General features: G+C 44.1%; 1 protein-coding gene across 2 annotated transcripts; it reads left to right on the plus strand.

Moving 5' to 3' along the window:
- The first annotated feature begins 2,312 nt into the window (after positions 1-2,312).
- MFSD9 (major facilitator superfamily domain containing 9) lies at positions 2,313-17,368 on the plus strand. 2 transcript variants are annotated; one of them, XM_041757207.1, is made up of 6 exons: positions 2,313-2,513; positions 6,839-6,926; positions 8,120-8,163; positions 8,288-8,417; positions 11,346-11,555; positions 14,657-17,368. In XM_041757207.1, exons 1-6 carry the CDS (start codon positions 2,409-2,411, stop codon positions 15,445-15,447), a joined length of 1,368 nt encoding a protein of 455 aa, XP_041613141.1. In that variant the 5' UTR covers positions 2,313-2,408; the 3' UTR covers positions 15,448-17,368. The 2 variants fall into 2 exon arrangements, with proteins under 2 accessions (XP_041613141.1, XP_041613142.1); XM_041757208.1 differs by having other exon boundaries at positions 11,403-11,555.
- The last annotated feature ends 549 nt before the right edge of the window (positions 17,369-17,917 follow it).

Consider the following 17,917-nt stretch of genomic DNA (forward strand, 5'->3'; position numbering starts at 1 on the left):
TGAGAGGCTGTGATCCCAGATCCTAGTGTAAGTCAAGTCAGGAATTGGGGTACACAATCCAGAGGTTTTTCTGTTATATATATCAAGCAATTCTCTGGTAGACTATTTCATTCCCAGGGATATTATTGTCAATTAGCCAAAGATCCTTGAAAGCCAAGACATTCTGATTACTGATACATGCTACCTTTTACAGTAAATGCACCCTCCTTGCCTTTGATATCAAAGTGCTGCCATCTGGCCTCTAATAATCTGGAATCATATTACCTCCATTTAAACCAGGGAGCTGGGCAGCCCCGGTGGCTCAGTGGTTTTGTGCCGCCTACAGCCCAGGGCGTGATCCTGGGGACCTGGGATGGGTCCCACATTGGGCTCCCTGCATGGAGCCTACTTCTCCCTCTGCCTGTCTCTCTCTCTCTCTCTCTCTCCTCTCTGTGTATTCTCATGAATAAATAAATAAAATCTTTAAAAAAACAATAAATCAGGGAGCTCACCTCAACAGCATTATCACCCATAGCTACACCCAGCCTACAAAAGAGAGCAATAACAAATCTTTTCAAGAATGTAAATGTTTCTCTAACATAGTCCTTAATGCCTTAATAGGTAGTATCTTCTGGGCCTTTTTTTATGGAATATATTTGGGGCATAGGCATGCAGATCATACATCATAAATCCACTCTAACATTCTTACCTCCCCAAGCTTTGGATTCTCTTCTTCATATTAAGTCAGAAAACCCCTGGCACCCCAAGATAATTAAATGCAGGTCAGCTCTGGGTCCATGTTGCAGTCAACCAACCCAGGAGATTACGAGAGCCACCTCCAGCTCTCCAAGCTAACACATTACATCTGGAATCTCTAGTTAAGTGCACCTTATCAGTGAATTCTGCCCAAACTAGTGTTGTATTTTTTCCTCCTTAATCTGAGACACTTAAAATCTCTACCCCACACATTTCCAAGGTATGCTGATTATATATTATGAGAGTCTTTCAATTCTTTTGGTGTGTAAACAATTTCCTTCGAGGTCATAGTGTCCATCTGCCCCCAGGAACATAGATTTTACCCTAGCTATTTATTTAGTGAACACAGTGAGTGGTTCCGATGGGTCTTGAAAAACGGGCATTCCTCTTCAAGGCACCTACCCCGAATGCGTTAATCACAAAAACGTTAAGCACAGGAAGCATAGTTTCCTCATATTCAAGAGGACAAACTATTTCTAGTGGCAAAGGAGACTCAGAGTGGCCTAGGGTGGGGCTTTGGGTGAGGGTCTCAAGATTGTGTTTCATCTGGCTCCAACCACATATCTCCCTCCTAAATTCCAGTATTCCATTCTTCCCTAAAGAGTGCCCTAACTTTCACAGGACAAATTCTGCAACATCGAATCCACAGATGTAGTCATTTAGCAGCCTGCACGACGGTAAATTGAGATTTTCATGAAAATCTCAGACTCTTGATACCAGAGCTTGAAAGGAGTAAGTGCTGAAATAAGTTCCTGAATAAAAGAGGGCTAGTAACCATAGTTAGTATTTCTTAAGTGCTTACCATGTGTCAGTCATTGTGTTAAGTGATGGATACACACCATTTTGGTCTCACGCTCTGCTTCCTTCCTTTCATTGCACTGAGAGTAAGGCCTTAAAGCTCTACCAGGGTCTTTAAGGTCCTGAATGACCCCGCCTCCTGCCTCTCTCTCATCAGTTAGTTCATAAAGCTTCAGCCACAGACGCGTCCTCGATCTCCTCGGCCCACTTGTCCCCTCTTCCATGCTGCCTATGGACGCCAGCTAACTCCTTAGTCCCCACCCGGAGACCGTGTCCTCTACCGTTTGTCACCGTAGTATCTTATTTACCGTGTTCTTCCTCCTCTCCTCTTGTACATTACACGCTTATGAACTAAATGACTTATCACGTTGATTTCGTGAGTGCCTGCTACTGTGAGTCCCGGGAACCGGAACCTCTCGGGCTCAGGATGCATTTGCAGGATGCTCACAGCGCTCTGAGGTTTTTGCAACAGGCAGACCCAAGTCTGAAGGGGTCCCGGGCACCCACTCCAGGTCACTCAGGGTCAACGACGGTCTACGTCTGTGGTCGCCGCGGGCCCCACATTCGATGGGGAAGCTCAGCAGTTCCCTCTCGCCCTCCAATACCAGAGGCCATCTCCCTCCGAGGAAAAGGGGAGGATCACCTTCCCACAACCGTCCGCGCCCGCCGCCCCGAGGCGTCGCCCCGCCCCCGCGCGCCCCTCCGCGCAGGCGCACACAGCTCACTTCCGCTCGGGGCGGGGCCGGCGCGCTCACTTCCGCTCGGGGCGGGGCCGGCGCGCGGGGGGAGGTCCCGGCAGTGGCCGCGGGGAGCCGCGCCCCCAGCCCGGCGGCTGGGAGTCGGGGGGTCGCGGCGGCCTGGCCCCGGCGGCCCAGATGCCGAGGCAGGAGTCGGGGGCCGGGGCTGAGGCGCGGGCAGGCGGCCCCGGTGCCGTCGGAGCCCGCCGCTTCCTGCTGTGTCTTTACCTGGTGGGCTTCTTGGTGAGTGCTGGGGCTGGGGCTGCAGGGCGACGGCGTCTTCCATCTGGAGCCCGGAACCCGATGAGACGTGTTGGGGTTTTTTTTGGTTTTTGTTTTTGTTTTTGGTTTTTTTCCTGAAGCCCGGGTGGATGTAAACCTCAGCCAGGGCTGAGAACCTGCGATCCACCTGGTGATGCCTTCTTAACCTTTAAGCCGCTTTTTGCCCCCAAATCCCTTTCACCGTGCACCAGGCCACATTGCTGTATTGCCCCTCGCGGGCCCGGCCCGCAGCTCCTCTGCCCGCGCTGCCCTTTAAGAGCCCCCTGCACCAGCCTGTCCTGTGACTGAGCCCGGCTCGAGGGTGACCCCAGGCGTTCGATCCTGGGAACCGTACAGAGCACGCAGGTGGACGGCAGGGCTCCTGGGCAGGTTTGGGGAGCCCTGGCTCTTGTGCTGTCTGTAGGTGTGGTCGGAATACACAGGCCAGTCAGTGTTGATGACCCCGCTCGGGCAGACTTAGGCACATTTCATTAGGGTTCCTGGTAGGCTAGAATGTTTAAAAATGCAAACCACAGTGACTTAGACACATCTGCCTTTCAACAAACTGTTTTGGAAAAGGCAGACTTTTTTTTTTTTTTTCATGATTTGTCGGGGGGTGGGGGGTTTAGTTCAGTAAGAACAGTTATTATGAGTTTCCCACCTAGAATGGAAAGCTTAAAAAGATGAGTGTGAGATAGGGGAAGTCATCCCTACCTCCCTCCATTTATTATTCATAGAATTTCTGAAAACCTTAATGTAATGGAGTCTGTGGAGCTCCATTCACTGAAATACACAGTCCCTGCCAGAAAGAACTTAAAATATTACTAGGAAGCTTGTGTTGGTAGTTCATGAGCCTATGCAGGAACCCTAGATCCAACTCCTCACTCCTCTCCTTCAAAGTCTAGACCCGGTTCAGTTGCCCTGGTTGCAAGCTGGTCCAGGTTAGGAGAGAACTGGGACAAGGACCCAGTAGGATTTCTTCTTTGTGGAGACTAAGACTATATCTTGAGGACAAAAGGGACTGGTCAGGTTAAGTGTCACTGGGCAAAGACTGCCCCCTGAGGCTTTGAATAGTTCCCAAAGGCACTAGGTCCTGGCAAAGAGGAATTGATATTTTCTGCCCAGATGCAGGTGAAGACCACTACTCCCCAGTATGTTAGCCTCACTGGAGTTTGGATACTGATCCATGCTCAGCTAGGAGAGAAGCAGGGAGGCAGTCTCCCAATGCAAGGTGTTCATCAGTCTGCAAAGGTTTGATGTTGAGTTATAATTGTTAAGACAATGATGAAAGCATTTTCCAAATCCCTGTAAACACAGCACCATGAAGCACTCAGGAAGGCAGCACCTCACACAGAATCTCTGCCTGCAGTTAACCTTGCCTACCCTACCCCCAGGCCCAGTGCTTCCAGTTCAGAGCCTGGCATTCCTTAATCTTAGTTCAGTCTCAGGGTGTAGATACACCTCTTCCACCTTTCATTCCAGTCACCCACAATTCAAAACTATTGATTGTGAGTGGTTCTTGAAATCCCAGAAGGGAGCTGACTGCCATCCACCCTCTGGGAGGGTCTGGGACTGGCTATATGCTACTGCTCCCCTCTCTCAGACAGTGCTACTTGTCTGGTTCTGCCAGATGAAAAGAAGGTGGGCCCTCACCTGGAAAGTCCAAATTGGAGTTCAGAGAAACCAACATGACCTAAAATTCAAAATAGTTTAAATGTTTTCAATAAATTCACAGATCATTCACTGTAAGTTGGCCTTCTGATATAGATTTGACTATACAGAGCTTCTCATATGTTGTCTAGGTGCTGTGCACACAGCGAGTCTAATTTAGCAAGCCCGATGTAAAATTTTAATGATTTGTGCAAGACAGTTATTAGGTCTCTAATATGTTCAAGGAAAAATGTAAGATTTCCCAAAAGTTTAAGAGAGTAGGGTTTTTTTTTAAATGGAAAATGTTGTAAGCTTTATTAAAATATGTGCAGCTTTGGATATTCTTGAAGGATCTAATGGCTCTTTGTTAGGTAACATCTAAGGAATATTATGCGTAACTTAGTTATTACTTTAAATACATTTAGAGATGTGAAGACCCCTAAGACTTTTGGGAAAATGGTTTTGGATTAATAAGAGAGGAAGGGAACAAGATTAAAGAAGTCATTTACCAAAGTATTCTGTTTTTAATTCTCATCTGGGCTTCTAGGTTTTAATTTGTTTAAGAAGGAAGATGAAGATGGCCCTCTAGGCCCTTTTTGGTTAACATTGTAAGATGGTGCTAAAATCTATTATTTCAATCCCTTCTTTCCTCCAGACACATGGTAAGATTTGTATTTTATTTCATCAGCTGTAGTCAGGACTCTTACTCATTTTTATGGAGGCAATTTCTAATCAAGAAATAATTGGGTTCCTATCCTGAAAAAGATCCTAAAACTTTTAGTTAGATCCTAAAACTTTTTAGTGTATTCACCAATTTTCGTTGAGAGATGTCAGGTTTAAGGGGTCCTCTCTCACCTGATTTCCTTTTTTAAACAGCTACAAGCACATGACCAGTTGCCACATTCAAAGTGCTTTCAAAGCCAGTGGTTTTGAAGAGGCTGTGGATTCACAGGAAGAGAGGAGTTGCCTTTTATAGTAAAGGGGAAGAGAATTTTAGAACACAACTTCCTGAAAGAAGTAGCACCCGCACCCTTGGAAATAGATAATTTTTTTTTCAGGCTATAAAGTGTTAAAATAATACTGATCTGCAGTTATTACTTATGAGTCTGTTTTCTTATTACCTTCCATAAATATCAGCCTCCTTAATTATTTCTCTCTTATCTTTTATGGAGAATAACCTTTTGAATGTTACATGACAAGTGGTACTGGGAATTTTTTGGAAAAAAAATCTTTTTGGACAATTATGATTCCTTTTCTGAAAGATCCAGAAAATTCAGTAGGTAACTGATGTATTTTGGGTCTTTTAAGTATCATACATCAGCAAGTTGATGAAACAAAGCGGACAGCAAAGCCCAAAAGACATTGGCTTAGACCCAAAAGAAATTTAAAGTCCTTAAAATCAATATAATAAACTGTAGTTCTAAAATCCTTAAAATCAATATAATAAGCTGTAGTTCTAATAATATAAATTTATGAGCTATTTAAGGACACTGGATAGTAAATACATGGCCATCAAAGATGTAACCATGGAAAGGGGCCACTGAAAAGTGCATAGACGTTCGTGTTTCTAAAATTAGGTGAATGTACAGCACCAAGAAAAGGGGCAAGCAGAAGATTAATTGTGGTCCCAAAGAAAAAATATTTTTTGTGCATTTCTTTCTTTCTGTTTAACCAGGATTATTAAAAAAAAAAAAAAAAGGAATTCCAGTTGAATATAAAGAAAATTGTGTGTGCACTGTGTTTTCCTTCTTCTAAAGCATTTAATGCAAGTAACCAAGTGAAGTAGGAATAAGAACAAAACTTAAAGGAAAAATTCATTCTTTCTGTCAACTCAGAATACCTAGCAAAAAGGATCAGTACTTATCCCCAGGACTGAAGAAAAAAGAAAATATGTTTGAACTTCTGTTGTGTGTTAGACCTTTCACAGCCATTACATCTCTTAATGTACATCATATTTCTACCAGACAGGTGTTACTATCCCCATTCTTTACAGATGACAGCGCTGATGCTTGGTGACATTAAATAGCTTTGCAAGCACACATGTTTAGTAAGTAATAGAGCTGGAACTTAGAACTGTCTTTCTGACCCCAAATCCCATGCACTTTCATTGACTTAGTTGCAGAACATTGGCTTTCCCCACTGCCCCATCCTTCTCTCTCCTTCCTGCTTTGCTGAGACTTTCTTTTCAGATAGTACTTGATTAGGCTATAAACCACCTTTTAGTCACGTTCCCTGATTCCAGGACGACATTCATATTATGAAACAAGTGCTGCTTTGCCAAGAAATATGCATTATCCCTGCCTCCTTTCCCCCTTCATTACACAGAAACACCTTTTGGTTTTTCTATTTGATTCACTTCTATAGCACGTCCTCCTTGAATATTAAGGATCAGTTAAAGGAAGCTAAGATTGAAATGATTCTAGGTCAGGGTGATCAGGCCTTTATAGGTAGCAACCATTATAAAACAATTGTATTTTGTTTCTCTGATAACTTTAACCTAATGGGTATAGCATACTATAGGATGCAATTATGATTTCTTATTTGCTCAAAATTTAGATACTGGTTTTATTTTTTTAATCAGTCTTATTAGCATTACTACTTTAGGAACACCTAAGCATCAGTTTCTAATTTGTATTAATCAATGTTTTGTTGTTTAGGATTTGTTTGGTGTCAGCATGGTCGTCCCTTTATTGAGCCTTCATGTCAAGTCTCTTGGAGCAAGTCCAACAGTTGCTGGAATAGTAGGTAAGTGGCTAATATTGCACATTTTTAGAGCACCGAATTTTCAATCTTCTGGACTAAGCACCTAAAAACAAATGAGTCTTATAGCTGAATATTACCCAAAGGTAAACTGAAAGTGGAATAAAAGAAATTTTTAGAATATTTCAAAATGTTACCCTGGAGCGAATGTAATTCACCTTTCCTAGACTACCTTTGTTCAGAGAGGTTTTAAGGGTTAGCATCATTCCCTTTCCCTCACCACCAATCATATTACAGTTACTTACTGAGCCTCTCCAAGGAGTTGGCTGTGTATGTTAAAGGCTAGGTGCAGACTTTAGCCTGCAGGAACCAGAAACGTAATCCACAGAAATCAAGTCCTGTTGCAAAGGGACTTCGAGTGAGCCTTGACAAATTGGTTGCAAGCTTCCTGCACCACCACCAGGGTGTCTTGGATGGATGATAGGGTTTCTCTACCTGTGCAGCATAAAAATTCCATCTGAAAGTCACTATTTACCAAAGAGACAGGACACAGCAGAGCTTAGGATTGTGCTAATTAACAAGAAATTGTTAAGACTAACAACTGATTATTCACAAGCTGGATAAGCAAATGTTTGGGGATAGTTGTATACACCGTATTTGGTAAGTCCTCCATGCCATGATTTGTGTGTCCCATGGAAAGTAGAGTTACACTGGCCCACACAGCAGCATGAAGGTTTTTATGAAGAGCAGAAGGGACATGTGATTTGATGTAGTGGAGGCAAAAATACTCTGTAAAACTTTGTCAGTTCTTTATGAAACTAAAGCATTTCATAAAACTGGAATGTTAGAGGTATAAAAGATAATACAAAAATTTTAAGACTTAGTAGAACTGTTAGAATATTTGAATTTCTACTCCCCTGAGTCCTCTCTGTTGGGTCTTCTCAATTGAGGGACCACACCCTCATAAAGTGGGAGAGATCCTCTCGGACAGAGTGGGCAGCCCTTGCCTTAAGTCTCTCTTCTGCTTCCTTCAATTTTATTTTGAAGGTCTTTTAATAAAAATTGTATTGCTTTACTCTTCCAACTGAAAAAAAGTTGGGGGGGGGATATCATTTTTAAAAATGGTCTCTATTTCCCCCTAATGTTTTCCTGTTAATTTCTGTACAATTGTTACCAAGTTAATCCATTTTTGTGGTGGGTCCTGCTGATTTTCTTGATGTTACTGATGTTTTTTGTAGGCTCCTCCTATGGCATTTTGCAGCTCTTTTCCAGCACATTGGTGGTAAGTCGTCTCCCATCTGGCAATACATCTTGGTAACATCTGGGGGGGGATTACTCTGGTGGAGATGGTGGTGGTTGTTAAAGGTGGTGAATCAAGGACTTTCTGTGTTCCTTGCTTTCCTCAGGGCTGCTGGAGTGATGTGGTTGGAAGACGATCTTCCTTGCTGGTGTGCATTCTGTTCAGTGCCCTGGGTTATCTGATTCTTGGAGCATCCACCAATGTGTTCCTGTTTGCCCTTGCTAGAATCCCTGTGGGTAAGTTCTTGCCCTTTTCATTCAAAATAAATCAATTATATGTAAATGTATAAAGAGAGACAGTCATACTTGTCAGTGCCTTCTTTTTTTCTTTTTTTGAGATTTTATTTATTTTAGAGAGGGATAACAGGTGTGAGCTTGGGGAGGAGCAGAGGGAGAGGGAGATAATTTCCAGCAGACTCCATGCTGAGCACAGAGCCTGACTTGGGGCTTGATCCCAGGACCCTGAGGCCATGACCTGAGCTGAAGCCAGGAGTCAGATGCTTAACCAACTGAGCCACCCAGGCACCTCTGTTGGTGCCTTCTTGATAAGAGGTTATATAAAGAGAGAATAATGGCAAGAGCAATTATAACTGGAACACCAGCTGCTGCTGTAGATGGAGCACTTAGTATCAGTCAGGCTCTGCTCACTTGTGTGGAGCTACAGAGCTACATGACAGGGCCCAGGGCCTGGAGCCCTCACTGTCAGTGTGAATCATTATGCTGCTGTGTAGACCTGTCTCCTTCCCATTGATCTCTCTACATTCAATCAGTAAGAATTTGTTAAATGTCTTTGGCCAAAAAAAAAAAAAAAAAATGTCTTTGGCCAGCACTATGTTTACTATTCTCTCCCTTGTCAAGTGTACAGTTTTAAAACTGGGCTTCCTGACTTCACGTTGAAATTTCCCACTGTAGCTCTCCTGCAGCCTTCTGTAACTCTAGCTGTTGCTTGAGGGAGATACTAGGATGACGATGTAGTGACTTATGGGTCAGTTTCTCTTTCCAAACTGATCTTGAATGTTTCTGGCATTTTCAAAATAGCTTTTATTCTGTCCATTCTTTGATACAGTGCTTGTGAGTGCTGTCATACTGTGGCATATAGGCAGTTCCTGTGGAAGCTCTTTATTCTCTCTTTGCCTTTCTTAGCTGTTAGAGCCCTGGAGTTTCAGTGTTTCCTTCTCCCCTTACTCAATAGAGCGGTGACAGACTGCTGCCTTGGTAGACAAGTTTGCAACACTGCACTTCTGCCCATATTAAGCTGCTTATTTTTACCTAATGTCCCAGAGGAACAAAGCATAAAATAAGTCCTTTTCATCAACATAGAGTTGATGATCAGCTTATTTGGGATTTTCACACCATTTCTATGACATACATACTTACTCTCAAAGTCTTGAGTTCACCCCTCCAAAATTTGTGCTGTGCCTTTCTTTTGACTCAAAAAATATGCTTTAAAATAAATATGAGCAGTATCCTAACTTGCACCCCTACCACACAAAATCCAACCAAAGGCTGCTCTGTGTGCATCTGAAGTTGAAGTTATTATACATGCTTTGTTTGGGTTGCAATGTATAAATATAATATGGTCCACCATTCAGCAGTAAGGCTGTTCATAATTCTAAAGAAATATATGAGGTTAATAGATCCTGTATACAATAGGTAGAATTTTATAGAGAAGATTAAAATATCTTTATTTAATATGACATGAGCCTGCTTAGAGTAGTGCTGGTTCTATCATATACATCATACTCTTGGCCAACAGGAGACCTATATATAAAAATTCTTTCTTGCTACAGGAACCTCTACAATGTTTAGTTAGCCCAAGAATATTAGGGAGCCATGGGGAGCTTTGCCAGAGTTGTGCTGTACAATGTCACATGTAGGTTCAGGTCCTTGTATCCTGAAGATGAGCCTGAGGGAGGTTGAAGTACAGGGATTAGACACATAGTTTTCCCCTCCTTTCTCTGTCCCCCAGTCTAACCTCTAAAAGGTAACAGGAAGCTAGTCTGGGTTGCTCACAGGATACCTTCACCTTCCTCCTTCCTTGGGTGTGTAAGGTGAGCCCAACATTGGTATCATTTCAGAAATAATCACAGGATTCCTCTCAGGCCTCTTAGGAATCATCTCACATTTAAGGAAGTAGTTCTAGAGAGAGTCTTTCTGCCTAACTCCAAAAGAGCTTTATAAGTTTGCTTCCCAAAAAGGCTGGTTACAGGCAAATGCCTGCTCTAATTTTAGACACAGTTGGGTATAGAACCCAGGATCAGCATGCAGGCAGAGTGACATACAGAGTGATATTAACTTCACAGAGATCACCGGAAGCCACCATGTTGCATAACCGGTAGAACACTTTAGGCTGACCCACCAGCAGTGCTGATTGAGTTCCTGCCATGTTTTGATCAACACTGTGGGCAACCTATGCTACCAGAACCCATCAGTCTGTATTCAACATATGGGTGTATGTGTGCAGACGAGTCAAGTACATCAGCAGAAGTATGAGGACTATAAGCTGTTCCATACACTTAAATCTCTTATCCCACCTTTCAGTTTGTTTAGTTAACCAATTCACAAACCTCTTGCTAGTAGAAAGGCAGTTGATAGTGTATAGATGACCATGTCATCATATTTTTATATTTTTACTCCCTATCTTTTCCTGCCCTGGTGCTCTCTAGCAGTTATCTCCTTTACATACGTGCACACACATGCGCATGTGCATGCACACTCACAAAGTCTGTGAAGCATATGTTTGTGTCCATTTTGCTCTCTGTTCCTTGCATTAACTTCAGGGTCAGGGTTAAGGTTAATGCTGGATATATAGTAAGCGTGCAGTGAATGTTTATTCACTGAGCAAATGAAAAAAGAATGATACATCTATGTGTAGAAGCCACCCATGAATTAATTGCACTTGGGTAACAGAAAACTGGAGATACTGGGATGTCCTGGTACAAGGAGGGAAAGCAGAGGACTCAGGGCGTGGCTACCAGGAATAAGGTGGTCAGCTAGGACTGTGAGGCTAGACCAGGAGTCCAGTCATGGCAGGATGAAACTGCAGACTTTAGAGGTTCAGTGGAGACCAGAACTCTATCAGTGACAGAGATGAAATGCAAGATCACATGCACAATTCTTTTGGTCCAAAAAATGTTACAAAGCATGTTTCTTCTCTCCTTGCAGGTATTTTTAAACATACACTCTCCATTTCAAGGGCTCTGCTTTCTGATCTGGTTTCAGAGAAAGAACGGCCGCTAGTAATCGGACAATTCAATGCAGCATCTAGTGTGGGCTTCATCTTGGGCCCCATGGTTGGTGGATATCTTACTGAGTTAGACGGTGGATTTTATCTGACAGCCTTCATCTGTTGTTGTGTCTTCCTTCTCAATGCTGGTAAGTTGACATTTCATCATAAGAAGACCATTTGGTTTATGCACTCCTACTGACCAACCTACCTATTTTACTTTTATCTCCTTACAATTCATGGTTCCTGAAATTGGCAGACTTTTTGGTGGTGTTGTTCCAGGATAGGTAATACACATTGCTATATTAGTTTCAGGTGTACAATACAGTGGTCCAGCAATTCTGTACATCACACAGTGTTTATCCTGATAACTGTATTCTTCATTCCCTTCACCTTAGAATAGGCAGACTTATTTTTCAAAGTTGGACCACCTCCTCCCCTGCTGCAGACCACCTGCCCATATCTCCCCAGCATGCTAAAGCACGTTTGTGTCTCACATGGCATATGGTGGGCTGGCCCTGCTCCTCTCTCTGCCTCCTGTGTGTTCCAGCCAACTGGCTTCCTAGTCAGCCTTACATGTGCCAGGCTTATTCCCACAGATGGGTACTGCAGTTTGCTTTTTCATTTACCTACAACATTCTTCCCACATATCTTTACTGGGTCTTTCTTACCATTCAAGTGTCAAATATTTGCTTCCTTGGAAAGACCTTTCCTGATGATTCTGTTTAAAATGACTGCGTTTTCTTCATAGCACTTCTCAGATTTTACTCTCAATTTGTTTTCTTGCTTATATTCTCTCCGCCTCTCCTCCCTATCTCTCCATACCTACCATTAGAAAGTAAATGCCATAAGAGTAGAGATTTGCTCACTGTTGTCACTCCTGCCCAGAACTGGCCAGGCATAAAGCTGATGTTCAATAATATCTGATGAATAGAAGGATACATACTGGACTATGAGCAGGGCCAGTTGCCTAAAGCAAAGAGGATGAATTTGCCCAGAGACTGGTACCTGGCTGACCCTTAGATAAGCAACTTTATAAACAAGAGGATTGGTTCATGTTACTCGGTTTTCCTTAAATTTAATGAGAGTCTACTCTACTTCATCTTTTTCAGTCTTTGTATTCAAGGCTCCAGGGTGAATGATGGATTCCATGTTGAGCTATCACACTCGGGAAGCAGAGTTCAGGAGTTCAATGTCAATTCTCATAGGAATACTTTATGATTTCCTACCAGAAGTTTAACCTGTGACCTCAACCAGGAGATGAGGTCTAATGGATTAGTGTAAATCTAGATAAAATACTTGAAGCACATGACCAGCTGGTATGGCCAGGTACCTTCCCCCGTGAAGGAATGTGATGAATGTGATAGTTCTCAAAGTCAGAAGTCAGTGTATAAACGAAGACTATGATGATGGAGTTCTGTTCTGGATTCTCCTGCAATGATGCTGCTTAGTATCATGCCCTAACCTAAGCCTGTGAATGGATCTGGGTCAGTCAGGGATAGTTCAGCTGCAAGTGTTCTCAACCACAATAGCTAAAAATAGTAATAGGGATTTCTTGTGCATTCTTAAGAAATGTGGAGGTCAGCAGGCCAAGCTGACGCAGGCAATAGCAGAGGCAGGCCAGCAGACATGTCTCACGCCGGGGTTTGGCCTTCCAGTGCAATGAACACAGTATATTGCATTTTTTCCCTTAAATGCCTTCAACTGTTTTCCCCAACCCCTTTTCCACCTTCAGCTTCTTAGATCCTCACTCTGATCATCCACTTTGCTTGGGAAAGGACTTTTATATCTTTTTTGTCCATGATTTCTGTTTTCCTGGTTAAAAACTCAGACTCTGGAGTCTGGCAGACATGGATTCAGATCCTGCTGTGCCACTCTTTAGCGTGGGCTTTGGGCAAGTTGCCTCAGTCTCCTCATCCATAAAACGGGGCAACAACACTCCCAGGCTTACTAGGATGGGAGTTGGAGATCGTACATGTGAGTTCACCCCACTGCGTTAAGTACGCTGAGTTCTCACTAAACATCAGTTGCTGTCATCACTATCATTTTTATTATTTTAATTATACTCTTCCTCTCAGTCCACCAGCGAGTCCTTTTACATTTTTATTGAGATTCTGTAAAGTGTCCAGAGGCACTTTTAAAGGTGATAAGAGGTAGAAAGTCGAGGCCTGCATTCTCGTGTAGTTAGTTTTCTGTCACAAATTAGTCCCTGGCGAATCATCTGCCTGTACTGTGGAGAAACAACATACACAGATATGGTTGCTGAAAACAGCATAAAGCAGTCTGAATGGCCCCTGGTCTAAGTTGAATATAAGTGTGGAAGGACTAAAAATCCAGCAGGATGAGTTTGGAAGAGATGTCCTAGAATGGCAAGCTGGAATTCGGTTTGAAGAAATTTGGGGGCATGGACTGGCAGTAGGTCATTCTACTTGGATGGCATGGGATAAATAAAACGACCAAGGCAGGAATGTGCCAGTCCCAAGGGTGGAGATGGGATTATCTGAATAGGAATTGAGCTGCTCTGTAAGGTCATGCATCATGGTCCATGAGAATGGCACCCCCGGAGATTATGAGTTGTGACTTGCAAAAGTACATGGTGGCCCTGACCAGGGGCAGTTCCAAGCAGGTGGTTCCTGAAGGTCAGTAGCGTGCAGCTGCCCCTCTCTTCTCCACAAGGCAAGGGTGGGTGTTTACAGCACCCTGTGCTTCCCCTAACGTAGCACTTACCCTATAATCCAATTGCTGTGTTTTACTTGTCCAAATCCCTTTTTCGAGTTAAATTCTTTGAGGGCAGAGATTTTTATAGGCCTTGTCTTATTGGTTAATATAGTCCTATTTAGGAAGCATAAATATTAAGTGTTCGGAATGAAGTACAAGTGGTGAATGGATGGTTTGGTGGATGGATGGGTAGGCAGATGGTGGATCGCAGAGAATTAGAAAGCATGAGAATTTCAATATTAAATGATAATAGGAAACCATCATGGGCTCATGAGCAGAGAAAAAAGTGAACATTTTGTAGGTGTAGATTTTTTTTTTTTTTTTTGAGGCGAATAGCAGAGTTCTATCAAAAATGGAGTAGAAGTGGCTGTGGGAATAGTTAAACACTGGATTCGAAAACACAGATTAGTAAACGGACTAATACAAAAATACAGAATCGTAATCGCATGCAAATAACTGCTCATCCCCCGCGGGGGCACCGTGGGATTCAGGGCACGCAGCCTGCCTTGACCGGTCCTCTGCTATCTTCCAGGTCTTGTTTGGCTGTTTCCCTGGCGTGAAGCAAAGCTCTCCGGGACGGAGCAAGGCCGGCCGGCCGGTGACAACCCTGCTCCCTGGGGGAGGACGGACCCTCCCGAGCAGCAGACAGCCACCCTGCGCTGGAGCACCGCCAGCACCAGGCCTGCCGGGCCGCCCTGGGCGGAGGTCGCGTCCACCCTGCGCGACATGAAGAGCCTGATATTTTCCGAAATGTGGGACATCTTCGCGGTGCGCTTGCTGATGGCCGTGGCGGTGATGCTCTACTACAGTAACTTCGTGCTGGCCCTGGAGGAGCGCTTCGGGGTGCGGCCGCGGGCGGCGGGCTGCCTCATCAGCTACAGCAGCGCCCTGGGCGCCCTGGGCGGCCTGGCGCTGGGCCCGCTCCTGCGGCTGTACGGGCACGACGGGCGCGCCGTCCTGCTGCGCTCGAGCGCGCTCACCTGCCTGCTGCTGCTGCTGCACGCCGCCGCCCGCTCGGCCGCCCTGGCCGCGCTCTGCACCTCGCTGCTGGCCGTCTCCACGGCCGTGGGCAGGACCTGCGTCACCGACCTGCAGCTGGCCGCCGGCGGGGCGCGGGCCGGCGGCACGGTCATCGGCGTGGGGCAGTCGGTGACGGCCGTGGGCCGGATCGTCGCCCCGCTCCTCTCGGGGCTTGCGCAGGAGGTGAGCCCGTGCGGGCCCCCCAGCCTCGGAGCTGCCCTGGCCCTGGTGGCCATTTTCCTGATGTCTCTGAACAGAGCCCGCCACCGTGGCGGCGGGAGGGACAAATTAAAAAGTGAGTAGAATGGAACCGGATGGAGGAAGCCAACTCGGAGGACGTGAGGAAGGGACAGAGGCCAGGACGGATGGTCTCCCAGCGGATGTGCTCGGTTCATAGACACCAAGGTCCAGCCTGCGGGCACATCAGAAGTCAGAGCCTTGTCAAAGGAGAAGGTATTAAACATTATTTAGAAGTCTCCTCTTTGAACGTGGCCAGTGGGGTTCAAGTTTTCCAGGGGGAAATGCTAGCAGCTTCAGGACAGGAAGATGTGCTGGGATAACCCATGATAGGCTCCCCTGCTAAGTAAAAAGGAGGGTAACCCATTAATAAAATGATCTGCTGAGACACGGGTTTCATGTCAAGTTGCATAAGCTAAGAGGGCAGTTTTCTGCTATCAGAATCCTAGAGATTGAATAAGCCACTATATTGAAACGAGCTTGTCACTTTCTCAAGTTATAACAAGGTTCCCCCTGGTGAGCTGGGGGAAAATCAGATGGCCGGCCTCACCCCCAGATACTGATTCTGCGGGCCTAGGGGAGGCCAAGGAACCTGTATTTAATAAGCAACACTTGCACTTTCTCAAGGAGACAGAAAAGGGATCATTCAGAGACGCTGGTTTTGATTAAAGTCAAAGCCAGAGACTTGTTTGTGTTTATGAATAGCTAACTCAGTTTGAACTATTAAAATTATGTGATTGCAGTGTATTACACCTTCTCCCCAGCTCCTGGCAGTCATGCTCCATAATAGGAGAAACAGGTTCATGGGGCCTCTACCCTGTGTCCACAGCTTTGGAGGCCCCATGCTCTTCCAGGAGCTGAGGTTGTCAGTGTGGCCAGTTCTCCCTGGATATCAGGCCTGAACTGCTTCCAGAAGCCCATGCTGTTGGGCTGCATTGATTGAATGGTGGTAGAGCCCAGTGGAAAAGACAGAGCACAGGAATGCCTTTAGGATGAACATCTCATGCAGTGTAAGAGAGTGAAGTCTCATCAGAGGGACTAATCTACAGTGTCTTATGGTGAAGGTCATTTTCTTTCTCTCATTTTCATATCACACCTGAGAATGAAAGAGCAACACTGATCTACAGGGAAATGTTTTGATTTGCCTTTTTCTAGGCCTCAACAGTCATTCCAAAAGTAGCATCCCAGGGTCCAGCTGAGAGGCCCAGAGTGAAGTTTAGCACAAACTCACAAGGAAGCATTTGTAAGGCTCTTGCTACTTAGATGATGTCACCTATTGGTAATTATTTTGAAGCCCCCTCGCTTTTCCTCCTGTGAATTATCAAACTTCACATTCCTTTCATTCTTTTTGATTGGTCCACTAGAAAATCATTCCTGTTTTCAACCTAACACATGTATAATTGTAAATGGTATTGTATGTAAAGCAGGAAAACAATGTTTTCTCTAGTTTTAGAAGTTGTGTGTGGGATAAACCCAAGTATTTATGATAAAGAATTAATTGGATGTTTGAAGATTGTCCTTTCTCCTGTCCAGCTACAAGGAAAATATTAACCTTTTATTAAGTGCCATAATTGTGAACTTTTATGCGAGCAACAAGTCCTTTTGAGGAAACCAAAATATAATGTAAAATGGCATGACCCTTAAGGAGCACATTAAATCATCATAGAGGTTAGACTCATAGGACAAGATGTAATCATGGGTTTATTCAATGAAATAGAATCTCTCTGAAGATTATATCTTTTCTCTGCACTCAGAAGTAGACAGGTTTCTTAGACATTCCTTAATATAGTCATTATTAAATTTTTCAAATCATAGCACTTTACTTTTGAAGTTAAATAAAGCCTATAAATTTATTAGGGCTTTACAGTTAATCAGACACATGGAAATACTGAAAACCAGGGTTGATTTTAGTATAGAGAGTAGAGAAACATTTTGATTATTCTCCACACTCATGTGGCTTTTTAAAAAAATAAATATTATACAGGCATACCTCGTTTTATTGCACTTCATCTTATTATGCATCACAGATACTGTGTTTTTTACCAGTCAAAGGTTCATAGCAACCCTGTGTCAAGGGGTTTATCGGCACCATTTTTTCCACCAGCATTTGCTCACTTTGTGTCTCTATGTCACATTTTGGTAATTGTCACAATATTTCAAACTTTTTCATTATATTTGGTATTGTTATATGTGATCAGTGATCTTTGACATTACTATAATTGTTTTGGGGCATCGTGAACCGTACCCATATAAGATAGTGAATTTAATCGTTAAATGTATGTGTTCCGACTGGCTGGTCACCCGTCTCTTGCCCTCTTCTTGGTCTTCCCATTTCTTCAGACGCTACAATATTGAAGGCAGGCCAGTTAACAACCCTATAGTGGCCCCTAAGTGTTCAAGTGAAAGGAAGTGTCAGTTGACGTGGAAAACTTCATTGCCGTCTGATTTTTTAAAATTGCCACAGCCACCCCAACCTTGAACACGCACCACCCTGATCAACACTGAGAAAAGACCCTCCACCAGCAAAAAGATTGCC

This window comes from Vulpes lagopus, chromosome 5 (genome assembly GCF_018345385.1).
Source record: "Vulpes lagopus strain Blue_001 chromosome 5, ASM1834538v1, whole genome shotgun sequence".
NCBI classification, from domain to species: domain Eukaryota; kingdom Metazoa; phylum Chordata; class Mammalia; order Carnivora; family Canidae; genus Vulpes; species Vulpes lagopus.

Excerpts from the sequence above, each read along its gene's own strand:
- MFSD9 (XM_041757207.1), top strand. The coding sequence starts at position 2,409 with ATGCCGAGGCAGGAGTCGGGGGCCGGGGCTGAGGCGCGGGCAGGCGGC. Across the intron at positions 8,418-11,345 it reads CCTTGCTAGAATCCCTGTGG|GTATTTTTAAACATACACTC; the intron begins GTAAGTTCTTGC and ends CTCTCCTTGCAG. Across the intron at positions 11,556-14,656 it reads TGTCTTCCTTCTCAATGCTG|GTCTTGTTTGGCTGTTTCCC; the intron begins GTAAGTTGACAT and ends GCTATCTTCCAG.